Source organism: Pan paniscus, chromosome 21 (assembly GCF_029289425.2).
Source record: "Pan paniscus chromosome 21, NHGRI_mPanPan1-v2.0_pri, whole genome shotgun sequence".
NCBI classification, from domain to species: domain Eukaryota; kingdom Metazoa; phylum Chordata; class Mammalia; order Primates; family Hominidae; genus Pan; species Pan paniscus.
In genome coordinates, this window is record NC_073270.2 from 69,877,497 (window position 1) to 69,890,540 (window position 13,044).

At 61.3% G+C, this 13,044-nt stretch overlaps 1 protein-coding gene across 6 annotated transcripts; it reads left to right on the plus strand.

Moving 5' to 3' along the window:
- The first annotated feature begins 3,483 nt into the window (after positions 1-3,483).
- Positions 3,484-12,717, plus strand: TCEA2 (transcription elongation factor A2). 6 transcript variants are annotated; one of them, XM_055104496.2, is made up of 11 exons: positions 3,556-3,711; positions 4,219-4,276; positions 6,845-6,907; positions 7,284-7,389; positions 8,416-8,503; positions 9,730-9,860; positions 10,134-10,190; positions 10,629-10,783; positions 10,858-11,004; positions 12,240-12,311; positions 12,542-12,717. In XM_055104496.2, the coding sequence occupies exons 3-11, from the start codon at positions 6,854-6,856 to the stop codon at positions 12,548-12,550; spliced, it is 819 nt and encodes a 272-aa protein (XP_054960471.1). In that variant the 5' UTR covers positions 3,556-3,711; positions 4,219-4,276; positions 6,845-6,853; the 3' UTR covers positions 12,551-12,717. The 6 variants fall into 6 exon arrangements, with proteins under 6 accessions (XP_008960555.1, XP_063457241.1, XP_008960554.1 ...); XM_008962307.5 differs by lacking the exon at positions 4,219-4,276 and having other exon boundaries at positions 3,484-3,711; XM_008962306.5 differs by lacking the exon at positions 4,219-4,276 and having other exon boundaries at positions 3,496-3,711; positions 12,563-12,717.
- The last annotated feature ends 327 nt before the right edge of the window (positions 12,718-13,044 follow it).

A 13,044-nucleotide genomic window follows, 5' to 3' on the forward strand; every position in this document is an offset into this window, starting at 1 on the left:
AGGGGGCAGTCGTCTTGGTTCTCGACCAGCTCCCAGCTCCCTAGGTAATGCTTTGAGAGTTACCGTGCTAGGGGATCTTTGTGGCTGAAAACATTCAGATGAACCAGATATTTAAAAGCATCCCTCATGCAAAGTCCCTCCACTGGTTGGGCCGGCCTGGGTAGGGTCAAGGGTGGGTCTCTAGTCTGGTTTTCCGGGGGCGTCTGTGTGCACTCCTTCCCCAGAACCTTGCGCTTGTCCATCCCAGGGAGAAATCAGGTGGGGAGCGGCCTCACTGCTGGCTCCTTGATGGTGACTTGCTCCAGGGGTCCGTGCTGATACCCCAGACGCCGCCCCACCAACACTTCAACTGGGACTGGGGCGTATGCACAACTGCACAGCCTCCTCTGGCAGCTCCTTGATGCTTCTGGGACATTGACCCTCTCTCCTTTCCACCTCCACTCTTAGGAACTTGCAGCTCTCTGGGGTTAGTTCTCCTCTGTGCTGTCTGGGCTGCACCTCCTGCCCAGGAGGGGCCTCTCTGTGCTCCAGCCCTTACCAGCATCTCAGGATCTGCAGTCCTGATACTTGGAGGTCTCCCCCCCACCCCCAGCTTGAGGGCTGGCTTCCTTTCAGTGGTCTTCAAATCAACTCACACTCGGCCGTTGGAGAAGCCTGTGTGTCTGGCCAGGCAGGCTCCATGGATGTGTCCAGTGTCTTCATGGACGGTGGGAACCAGCTTTGAAACCCTGGCCGTCCGGACCTCCGAAGCCAAACCTTCTGGGGTTCCTGCACAAGGGCAGTTCCAGTGTGGCTTCTACAGGACCCTGGCCAGCTCCTTGGTCTGGTTGTCAGCCATTGAGACAGTGGTTGAAGGCTGGGTGGCTCTAGCCTCCCCTCGTGCCTCTGATGAGGCTGGACCCTTCAAGTCTTCATATGTGCCCAAACCATGGGATTCTGACCACGAGGACTTGCTTGGATGGTCTAGGCTGGAAGCTATGTCCCCAGCTCACTGTGAGGGGCAGAATCAGTCAGTATGGAAACCGTGTTCATCTATTAATAATAATAATAATAATATAATATCGCGGGGCCTCTGTCTTAGAAAGGCTTTGCTCCTCACAAGGAATTCTATGCTTTTTCCCTATGATTGAGTTTTTTTTTTTTTTGCAACGAGTCTCACTCTGTTGCCAGGCTGGAGTGCAGTGGCATGATCTCGGCTCACTGCCAGCTCCGCCTCCCGGATTCAAGCGATTCTTCTGCCTCAGCCTCCTGAGTAGTTGGGACTACAGGCGCATGCCGCCATGCCCGGCTAATTTTTTTTTGTTTTTTTGTATTTTAGTAGAGACGGGGTTTCACCCTGTTGCCCAGGCTGGTCTCAAACTCCTGAGCTCAGGCAGTCCACCTCCCAAAGTGCTAGGATTACAAGCATGAGCCACCGCGCCCGGCCTGAGTCTTTTTTTTTTTTTTTTTTGGAGACAGTCTCACTCTGTCACCCAGGCTGGAGTGCAGTGGCACAATCTGGGCTCACTGCAACCTCCGCCTCCTGGGTTCAAGTGATTCTCCTGCCTCAGCCTCACAAGTGGCTGGGATTACAGGCATGTGCCACCACGCCCGGCTAATTTTTTTGTTGTTGTTGTTTGTTTTTGAGATGGAGTCTTGCTCTGTCGCCCAGGCTGGAGTGCAGTGGCATGATCGCCACTCACTGCAAGCTCCGCCTCCTGGGTTCATGCCATTCTTCTGCCTCAGCCTGCGGAGTAGCTGGGACTACAGGCGTCTGCCACCACGCCCGGCTAATTTTTTGTATTTTTAGTAGAGATGGGGTTTCACCGTGTTAGCCAGGATGGTCTCGATCTCCTGACCTCGTGATCCGTCTGCCTTGGCCTCCCAAAGTGCTGGGATTACAGGCGTGAGCCACCGTGCCCCGTCTAATTTTTGTATTTCTAGCAGAGACAGGGTTTCACCATGTTGGCCAGGCTGGTCTGGAACTCCTGACCTCAGATAATCCGCCCACCTCAGCCTCCCAAAGTGGTGGGATTACAGGGGTGAGCCACTGTGCCCGACCAAGATGAGTCTCTCTCTCTCTTTTTTCTTTTGAGACGGAGTCTCGCTGTTGTCGGCCAGGGCTGGAGTGCAATGGTGCTATCTTGGCTCACTGCAACCTCCGCCTTCCGGGTTCCAGCAATTCTCCTGCCTTAGCCTCCCAAGTAGCTGAGATTACAGGTGCCCGGCACCACACCTGGCTAGTTTTTGTATTCTTTGTAGAGACGGGGTTTCACCATATTGGCCAGGCTGGTCTCGAACTCCTGACCTCAGGTGATCCACCCGCCTGGGCCTCCCAAAGCGCTGGGATTACAGGCATGAGCCACCATTGCCCGGCTAAGATGAGTCTCTTAACTGACCATATTTTCCTTTTCATTTTGGCTGCGGGGAAGCTCAGTTATATGTGATTAGTGCCACAGACAGCCCAAGAAATGCTCAGCCCATTCCACCTGCCACCTGGCCTCATAGTTCGTTGGCCTGAACTTGAATGACTACAGGCTCCTTGATCCACACCCTCCCCCAGAATTGTGCCCTCTCCAGGAAACCACCCAGCATCTGCATTACTGGGGAGCTGCCAGGCAGTGGTGGGGATGCTGGCCCTGCACCTGTCCCCGTCCTCAACCCTCCCTAGGCCTGGGCCATCTCTCTGGCTGCCTGCAGTCTGGCCCTACCTAGGGACCTCCAACAACAATGGCAATGAACACTAATTGTCATGCTCCATCCCCTCTCTGTTCTCAGGCATGTGATGTGAATCAGCTTACATCATCTTGACGGGAGCCCTGTGAGGCGGACACTTAACTCCAGTTTCACAGGTGGGGAGACTGAGACACAGTGGTCAACGTGCAGAGCCCAGAATCTGCTCCCTGGTAGCTGACTTTGCAGGCAGGGGCCTTGCCCACGCAGCCTCTGCAGAGGCCCCCCGCACTTCGCGAACCCCAGCAATGGCCCCTTCCAGACGCCACGTCCAGCTACCGCGCGCTCACACCTGCAGGGCCCCACAAGAGGCCTCCCAGTGTGCGCGGGCCTCTTGAAGAAGTAACTCCACTCAGAGGCCCGAATGACCCAAACTGGGCTCTGGGAGGCTGGGGACGGCCTTCCAGGCCAAGTGGGGCGCGCGCAGGGCTCAGCGGGGCCCAAGAGAAGGGCTGAGGGCACTGGGTCCTGAGCCACCCACCGAAGGACGCCGCGGGACAGCAAGGCCCGAAGCAGGAGGAGAGAAGGGAGCAGATTCCCGGGCCTCTGGGCCCGGTCGCTCCGGGATGTCTGAGCTCTGGGAGGGGCGTGCCCGGGGCGCCTCCCTCGCGGGGTATTGTGGGACCACGAGTCACTGGCGACGGTGGGTCAGGACTACACTTCCCAGGAGGCTGTGCGCGCCGCGTGGCGCCTGGGAGTTGTGGTCCAGAGCGCGGGCGCGGCGGGCGCGGCGGGCGGGCGCGTGGACTACGCATCCTAGGATGCCGCGCGCGGCCGCGGGGCCGAGGGTTTGAACCGGGGGTCTGTCGTCCGCGGCGGGGCTGCGTCGGCTGCGGCGGGTGTGGGAGGTGGCGACGGCCGGGGCCGGGGTCCTGCCCGGCTGCGGAGGCGGGCGCGACGGGCGCGGGGGTCGCTGCTCCTGAGGCGATGATGGGCAAGGAGGAGGAGATTGCGCGGATCGCCCGGAGGCTGGACAAGATGGTGACCAAGAAGAGCGCGGTGAGGGGCGCGGGCCGCCAGGACCCCGGGAACCCCGCCCCGCCGAGACCCCGTCGAGCCCGCCGACCCCCGTTAGGGCCGGAAGACGACCTGAGGGGCAGGACGAGACCCCTCCCCGGCAGAGACTAACCGGGACGCAGGGGAGACCCCCACCCGTGGCCGAGACCCCTGCCCCGGGCCAGCCCTGCCGTTCACTCCCGCAACCCCGGCAGAGGCCGCGATCAGGCCTGGACCTTGTCCCGGGAGAGCCACCCGCTCTGGACTCAGACCCCTCCCTCGCCCGCAGTCACAAGCTCCGCACCCTTCCCTGTCCCTTAACTCCAGACCCCCAGCCTGGCCCGTCGACTCCTTCCTTGGCCCCGTCCCGCCTCTCGGAGCCCCCGGGGTGTTCGGGCCTCCTCTGCGGGCCGCGCCAGCCCCTTGCCTTCCTCCATCCCGGCCTAGGCATCCTCACAGGCCGAGCCCCGCCCCCCAACTCAGCCCTCTCCCACGCTCCGTCTCTTACAGCATTTGTCACCCTCCGTCTCCCATAGCATTTGTCGCCGGCAACAGTTTGGAGTCTGAGGTTGGATCCCCTTTTCTTCTGGAGCTTCCGTGCCTCCCCTGCCTCTTCCCAGCCCTTGTCATCCTCCTGCACAGGCCAGCCAGATACCTGTCTTGCCTGTGGGCCCATTTTCTTCCCTGTCTGTCCCCATCCCACAAGAACCAGGTTTCTCTAATAAATTCTCTCCCTTCTTTAGCCAGGACTTAGCCCGCAGCAACTTGGGTTGTGGGTAGTTATGTGGACACCCTCCGAAAAGAGCCGGTGTGCTTATATAAGAGCCAGGAGGTCGGGCAAGCCTCCTCTGGGAGTGTCTGGGCGCTGGAGCCTCTGGCCGGCTCTGTTCACTGCGGCCTGGGCCTCTGTTGTCTTGCGGCCACAGCGAGACTTTGGAGGAGGCTGTGTGTGAGGACTTTGAAGGGGCCAGGTCAGTGGGGGTGCAGTTCCGGCGTCATGACTTGGCAACCTCTGCACCCTCCCACAGAAGCATCTTTAGAGGATGCTGCCTGCCTCCTGGGGGGTGGGGAGGGGTCTGGCCGCAGGTCATTTGGAGCTCCTGGCTGGCTCAATAAACGTGACCTGTGCTTTCCCACCCAGACTGTGAACTCCTGGGGCAGGGCCAGCTGTGTGTCTGCCAGGCCAGCCCAGGGCGGTGAAGGTGGCTGAGTCATGGGCTTCGGGTGATTTGTGCAGCCACCCCAGGGCTGTGTGACTGCAGTGGGGGTTTGGGGGAAGCTTTTTGGGCTGAGCAGGGTTGAGTCTGGGTCCCTGTGACCAGCGTTCTGGACTGGGGTCTGCCCTGGGAAGGGGTAGGCTCCCACTCATTCCTGCTGGGTGCAGCACCCCCATCATTGCGTTCACACACACCCCGGAAAACTGGTCAGCACAAAGTAGGGGTCTGCGAACCATTCATAGCTGTTTCCAGAGATGACCCGAGAATGGAGTTGTTCCCCTTCTTAAAGGAGACAAAACACAAATGATAAAAGCTGTAGGTGGGAGAAGCAAAGATGGGTCATGGAGCCAGGGGAGGGCTGGGTGGGGCTGGGCAGAACTGATGGGGGGTTTCTGGTGGAAGAACAGCTTGAGTAGAAGCCCCAGGGGAGAATGAGGAGGGGAGGCGGGCGCTGTGCAGTGGGGAGTGGGAGCCAGCAGAGCCTCCTGGGGGTCCCAGTGCCTGAGGTCCCCTCGGGGACCTGGGGGCCAGGTTTGGGGGTTTTTATGCCTCTGGTCCTGAGCCCACTGAGAACCACGTAAGCAGGTGCAGGGCTTTCAGGGACAGTGGCCTTGGCTCTGGCCATCACCTCAAGGCTGGACTCTGTACAGCCCAAGAGGCAGGGCCTGCCTGGGAGGGCTTAGGAGGGGGCTACAGCGTGAGCAGACATGCCACCCGGATTGCTGGGGTTGTGCGGGCGGTAGGTGGGACAAGCCCCTCCCATGGCCTGTGGGTTGTGGGACTCTGATCAGGTCACCTTAGGGCAGAGGGAATGATACACACGTGGAAACACATGCAGGTGTTACAGAGGAGATGGGGTGTTGCAGGGCACAGTTGCAGTTTTAAACAGGAGAGGCCTTGCTGAGAAGGTGTTGTTGAAATAAAGCCCGGGAGGGAGGGAGGGAGGGAGATGTCGTGGGAGGCTGCCCCAGGCGGTGGAGCTGCAGGTGCAGAGGGCCTCGGTGGCGGCTCAGCGCCCTTGGGGAGCACTGAGTTGCCGGGCCTGGTGTGGAAATGTGACCGGTTTGTGCCTGGCCTCGTCAGTGTTGAGGACCTGGAGGAAACGCAGATCTTGGGTGGGGAGACAAGGCGGAGAGAATGAGGTGCATTGGAACAGTCCAGGCGAGGGGTGCTGGCCTGCTTGGGGGCAACTCAGAGGCCTGGAGGATAGATGAGGAGGGGGGCTGTGGGCCTTGTAGGTGTTGGCTGTGGCCGTGCCTGGAGTGGAGGGACCCTTGAGAGTTTGGCCTCAGCTCGGGACACTGATGTTCCCGGGTTGGCCCTTCATGAGAGTTTGGCCTCAGCTCGGGACACTGATGTTCCCGGGTTGGCCCTTCATGAGAGTTTGGCCTCAGCTCGGGACACTGATGTTCCTCGGTTGGCCCTTCACAGCTGGTGGCGGGGGGGTGCTTTGGGGAGAGGCTGCCCTACGCATCAGGGCATCAAGACACAGGGGAGTGAATGAACCTGGGGCTGCAGTTTTCACCTGGGTGTGGCCCTGGCTGCTGGGGAGGGGCCGTGGCTCTGAAGCCTCCTGATTGGCCAGGGGAGCTGGCATTTCTGTTCTGGTTTGGGTCAGTGACCTGAGGTGGTTACAAGTCAGTGAGGTCATTGCCACGGATGTGGGTTACAACCTGGAATGCTTGAGGCTGCAGAACCCCTCCCCTTCTTGACTGAGCAGTAAGGGTTCCCTGCTGTGGTGCAGGAACATGTGGGCAGAGCCCTGGGTGTCTCCAGGTAGAGGAATTTTGGTTTCTTTTTGACCCCAGGTTGAATCTCCAAATTGTCACTGCCTTGTGTTCCCCTCCAGTAGGCAGAAGGAGGTGATATTGTCCGTTGAGATCTAAAGTCCTTTATGAAGGTCCTCCTTCTCCTTCCAGGAGGGAGCCATGGATTTGCTGCGGGAGCTGAAGGCCATGCCTATCACGCTGCACCTGCTCCAGGTAGGTCCCTGCCTGCCCCAGGTCCAGGACAGCTCCTGGGTGCAGCCCAGGGGATGGCAGTTCTGAGGGCACTGGCAGGGCTTCCCCACCCTCCCCACCAGGCCTTCGTTGGCACAAATGCCTGTTCCTGAGGAGAGGGTCTCTGCCTTTCTCTGGGCTCAGTGGGACAGGGAGGGGAGTCTGAGGATAACCCATCTTGTCCTCCGTGGCTGAGGCTCCTGGGTTCCAAATGGGACAGTCGCCATTGGGAGAGGCATCTACCTCCCTGGGAGGTCCCGGGCTCCTGTCCTGTGGGAGCCACCAAGGGTCTGCCAGGAGAATCTGACCCCTAGGGTGGGCCCCTGCCTCCCCCCGACCCAGACCACTTGCCTTGTAGTCCACCCGAGTCGGGATGTCTGTCAACGCCCTTCGGAAGCAGAGCTCGGATGAGGAGGTCATTGCACTGGCCAAGTCTCTCATCAAGTCCTGGAAGAAGCTCCTGGGTGCGGCTCAGGCAGTGCCCACTGAGTGCTGGGGCAGGGGTCCGAGAGGGGCTGCCTCTTGCTGGTCAGCACAGTGTAGAGTGCTGGCAGTGTCCACCCTGAGCCAGGTCACTTGGGAGTGGGGCAGTGGCAAACCCAGACCATGAAGCGCCCAGCTTGGGGCTGGCAGTGGATCAGTGGGTGCCTGTCAGCATTGGCTGGGAGGTGTGGCCTAGGAGACCAGGGTGTGTGCTGGGGGCAGGGTTCCAGGTAGAACAAGGAGAGAAGAGAGTTGAGGCCAGGACTTGAACTGACAGCACTGAGAGACTGGGGTGAGTTGGGAGGTCACACAGAGGGGAAGGTCATGGCCAGGAGGCTGGGAAGTGCCGGGAGAGGGGAAGCGGGAGGGAGAAGGCAGGGCCACCTCAGCTACTCAGAGGGAACAGAGGGGCAGCCCCCTGCCAGGGAAGGGAAAGGCTGGGCTGGGCTGGGCTGGACTGAAGGCTGCCTCTTCCTGGAGACAGTGGGGTGACTGGGGTTGCAAAGATGCTGCTGTCCGGGATGGAGGCAGCCCTCCTAGCTCTGTCCACACCCTTGTGAAACAGTCTCTCTCCAGCCCTGTGTAGCCCTCAGGCTGTGCATGGCACAAGCATGTCCTGGTCCCCAGCCCTTGGGCCTGGCTCTGGGCTTTCAGGAAGAGCCTTCTTGGGGACATGCTTGGTCTCTCTGGCCAGGACAGGCAGGAGGGTGGGCCCCAGAGAGGCCCCAGAGGTGGCCTTTGTGAGTGGGTGCTTGTACGGGAAAGGGTTCTGCGGAGGCAGCCTCAGGACTGCAGAGATGGACAGGTTGCTGGGGAGGGTGAGGACCTGTTCACAGAGGCTGGGCAGCCTCCTGGCCCCTGGCTCCCCTGGCTGGGTGGGGGGCTGGGGGCGGGGGCTGGGGCTGGGGCCGTGTTGGTGGTCGGGCTGAGGCTGTACCTTGGTGGTGGTCTGTGCCCCTCCCTCCTCTGCCTCCCCTTGATCAGCCCATCCCCGATCTTTCCTGCAGATGCTTCCGATGCCAAAGCCAGGGAGCGGGGGAGGGGCATGCCTCTGCCCACGTCCTCGAGGGATGCCTCAGAGGCCCCGGATCCCAGGTAGCACACCTGGAAGGCAGGTGCACACACTTCTGCTTCCCAGCCTGTTTCCTTGCCAGAGAAAGGGTGCCAATCTCCATGTGCCTAGGCACTGCTTTGAGGCCGCACACAGAGTCGGTCAGCCTCATGCTGGACACCAGCCTTGTGGTGTGTCCCGCCTGCACTGACCACTTGAGATGTGGGTCTGTGTCCACCTGGCTGTCAGCCAGCCATCCTGGCCTCTTTCTCTGCCAAGAGCTGCTGTATACCCTGAGTGGGCCTGTGGGAGCCCCCCGGCCTCTTCCCCCAAGGCCCCCTGCTGGGTCTGGTTCTTGCTGGCCCACTCTGGCTTCCCCCTCAGCCTCACTCAACCACAGTCCCTCCTTCCTGCAAAATTCTGCCCAGAACCAAAGGCGGGGGCCAACTCCCCTCCTGCCCTGCATGTGCACGTGTGGTCACCGCTGCCAGGGGGCGATAAGGGCTCTGTGGCCTGCAGCTGGGAGCTGGGGGTGCTTATTGTGGCAGGCTATAGCCGAGAGATGGCTTTGCCCTTGACCACACTGGGTTGTGGTGACTGGGCCACCAGGAGCTCAGGGACACCTTTGCAAGTTGATTTTCCTCCAGGAAGCTGCCTGCTTCTGTCAACTTCCGCAGAGGGGATGAGGGGAGGGCTAGGTGGATGCAGCCTGGTCGTTGGGCAGCCCCATGTTGGGGTCCAGCCCTGAGGGGCATCCTTCTCCCATTCTGTACGTGCCCAGGGGGGTCGTCTGTGACAGCAGAACCTGGCCTTGGGCGGCCCCGCCTTGTCTCCCCCCAGACAGCTGTGGGTCTCTCCCTCTCCCTGACCAGGCAGCAGCTGCAGCTGCCCTCAGCAGAGTATTTGTGTTGTGGCCCAGTGGGTGGGCACCCCAGAAGTGGCAGGAACTGCCAGGTTCATTCTGATCGACTGGTAATGCTGCCCAGATGCTGACTGCTGGGTCTGGGATCCTGTTCCCACCTGGAGAGTACACCCTGACCCACTGGGGACCTCATGGCCCTCTCCCTCCTGGCTGCTGGGCACACCCCATGGACATCTGGGCTGGACTCAAGATAGGCAGGGCCACAGGCCACTGTTGGACTCTGGCAGAATAGAACAAGCAGGGGTTGGTGGGGGATTATGCTGTGGCACCTGCTGCTTCTGGGACCAGTGTCTCGCTGGGGTGCCTGCAGCCTTGAGTCTGAACCCAGCTGGCCCTGGCTCTCTGCAGCCGCAAGAGGCCGGAGCTGCCCAGGGCACCGTCGACTCCGAGGATCACCACATTTCCCCCGGTGCCTGTCACCTGTGATGCCGTGCGCAACAAGTGCCGCGAGATGCTGACCGCTGCCCTGCAGACGGACCGTGAGTGCGGCCGGCCCTGGCTCCTGACACCCACTGTGGTTCACAGGGTGGCCCGGGCCCCTGCCTGCCCACGGAGGCCTGCTTCCAGCGGGGTGACTGTCCTCCCCCAGCCCATTGCTGTGGCCCTGGCAGGGGCTAGGGGCCTGTGCCTGGATCGTGGGCCTCTTGCAGGGACCCGGATGTGCCCTCTAAGCTGCCAAGGTGTTTTGCAGGCAGAAGGGGTGGCAGGTGGAGAAACCAGTGGGGGCAGCTAGTCAGGGCTCCCTCTTGCAGATGACCACGTGGCCATCGGTGCGGACTGCGAGCGCCTGTCGGCTCAGATCGAGGAATATATCCTTTGGGTAGGGGCTGTGGGCCTGGGTTTCTGGTGGAGTCAGGAGGCTGCCTGGCCTGGTGCCCTCTGGTGGCTGCTGGATGCCACTGCCCAGCTGTCCAGGGGTCACCTGCCTGGGTGGTCACCTGCCTGGGTGGTCAGGCTGTCTCACCCCAGGAGGGCCCCCGGACCAGCTGAGGGGCTGATTCTGTCTGCTTGTGGGGCCTAGGTCCCCTGGGGCTGTAGCCTGAAGCTGGGTCTCAGTCAGGAATGGGCCTGGGGCAGGCTTGGCCCTGCAGCCCTTCACCTCTCCACCAGGTGTGGGTGGGCAGACCGACCCCTGTGTGGCTGGGCAGAACCTTTCCAGCCCCCACCCCAACATGGCCCCCAGCGGGGCAGGTGGTAGGTGGAGGGCAGCGACGTTGTCCTCAGGTGGGTCCTTAAAACACTTGCACGCATCTTCCGGGACGTTGGAAACACAGACATGAAGTATAAGAACCGTGTACGGAGTCGTATCTCCAACCTGAAGGATGCCAAGAACCCTGACCTGCGGCGGAATGTGCTGTGTGGGGCCATAACACCCCAGCAGATCGCTGTGATGACCTCAGAGGTGAGCCCCTGTTGGAGGGGCTGGAGGGCTGCTCCCTCGGAGCGGTGGGCTAAGCCACTGGCCCCGTGCTCCAGGAGATGGCCAGTGACGAGCTGAAGGAGATCCGTAAGGCCATGACGAAGGAGGCCATCCGAGAGCACCAGATGGCCCGCACCGGCGGCACGCAGACAGACCTGTTCACCTGCGGCAAGTGCAGGAAAAAGAACTGCACCTACACACAGGTGAGCGGCCGCTGGGCACCCTCCCCCGGGCCCGGTGTCTTCAGGGCATCCGGTGCCCCTCCTTGGAGCCCATGCCTGTTCCCGCCTCTGCTGCATGAATTTCCCGAGCCTCTCAGTCCCTGAGTAGGCTAAGGCATGATGGCCACCTTCAGGGACCACTCCCCTCTAACCAGGACCTCTGGGCCCCAGGGGGCGGCGTCTTGGGTGGTGGGACCCACTTGTTGCGGGTACTCAAGTCAGAGGGCCTGGCCTGGCCCAGCCCAGCCTGAACGGAGGGCCCTCGAGGTGTTGATGTTGGTGGGAGGGCCGTGCTGCCTGCTGCCTGGCAGTGACTGCAGGACCCTCAGTCCCTGCCATGGAGGTGGACACTGAGTGTGCTGGGGAGACTGTGGATCCCATGAGATGGCAGGGACCCTGTTAAGAGGGGAGTGCGGCTGGGTGCAGTGGCTCACATCTGTAATCCCAGCACTTTGGGAGGCCGAGGCAGGCGGATCATGAGGTCAGGTGTTCAAGACCAGCCTGACCAACATGGTGAAACCCCGTCTCTACTAAAAATACAAAAATTAGCTGGGCGTGGTGGCGCATGCCTATAATCCCAGCTACTCAGGAGGCTGAGGCAGGAGAATCACTTGAAGCCGGGAGACAGAGATTGCAGTGAGTCCAGATCGTGCCACTGCTCTCTAGCCTGGGCGACAGAGCGAGACTCCGTCTTTAAAAAAAAAAAAAAAGAGGGGAGTGTGTCGAGGCGGCCGCTGCACCTGGCAGATGGGACTCATGAGGGGCTGCAAGGACAGCCTTTCCTTCCCCTCGAAGGCTGCATGGGGCCTGGGTCGGTGCAGAGCCTGCCTCTCTCCTGCTCCCAGCTGCTGGTCAGAACAGGCTCTGCCTGTGGCCGGAGGCTCACCCTTGGGCCTTCCGGAAGGCAGCCGCGGGCACTGGGGACCCCTGCTAGTTCCCCCCACCATTGGGACCCTCTTGCCCTCAACCAAGTCTGGGCCCTCCTGGTCCCCAGCCAATGTGAGCTGCTTCAGGCTCACACAAGGGCCTCTGCCCCGATAAACTCTGTCTCCCTCCCCCGGAGGCTCAGCTCTGGAAGGTTGGAGTCACGAGGCGGCCTCGGATCAGGTCACCTGTGGGAGCTCAGTGGCTGCGAGGCCCGCACTGCCCATGTTGAGGGGATACCATCTGCAGCAGAGCATGGAGGTGACCCTGGGCTCACCCAGCCCTCGTTACAGGTGCAGACCCGCAGCTCTGATGAGCCCATGACCACCTTTGTTGTCTGCAACGAGTGTGGAAACCGCTGGAAGGTGGGTGAGCAGGCTCAGGCTGCCCCTCCCAGCTCCATTCTCTGGAGGTGGGGTGTCTCAGCCTCTGTGGGCTCTGTGGTGTGAACTGGGGATGGCCCTGCCCAACCAGCCTCCTGGGAGTCTTGGGCATGGTGGGTGGAGAGCCCAGCCTTGGGTGAGCCTGTGCGGCCTTCCACTCTGGGGGATCTCATGTGGCCACAAGGCTGGAGGCCTCACCCCCTTTCTCGCAGTTCTGCTGACCCCTTGTGTAGATGTGCTGCAGCCTTGGGCCCTCCCCTGCCCACGTCCTCCGTTGACACAGCTTCTCTGGAGACCCTAGAAGGCGGCATGTCCTGCCCTCAACCTGCCTGCCTGGATTGCACCTTTCTGCCCTTTCCCCCTCATTATTAAATGTTTCTTTTTGCCATCGTGTTCTCCTCAGCCGTTACTCCTGGTGGGCCCCTGTCCCCCATGTTTGACCCGTTTCCACTGCTGCGGACAAGGCCCCTCCCTGGGGTTGGGCAGTGCTTGGGTTTGGCCCTGGTGGGTCAGCCCCAGGAGAGGAGCTTGGCTGACCTTCAGAGATCACCTGGGGCGGCTCTGCCTGTGAGGGCAGGTGGGGAGAGGGTCGTGTGCGCGTCCTGTGCAGGGCAGTGTCCTCCCCAACGCCTCAGGCACGGGCAGCTCGGGACCTCCCGGCACTTCAGGACAGCTTGTCCCCATGCTGCCTTCTCTGTTCTTGTGGGAGTTGTGG

Coding starts and splice junctions, on each gene's coding strand:
- TCEA2 (XM_063601171.1), top strand. CDS start 3,640: ATGATGGGCAAGGAGGAGGAGATTGCGCGGATCGCCCGGAGGCTGGAC. Junction 3,712..6,844: donor TGGTGACCAAGAAGAGCGCG/GTGAGGGGCGCG, acceptor TTCTCCTTCCAG/GAGGGAGCCATGGATTTGCT. Junction 10,191..10,628: donor GTCGGCTCAGATCGAGGAAT/ATATCCTTTGGG, acceptor AAACACTTGCAC/GCATCTTCCGGGACGTTGGA.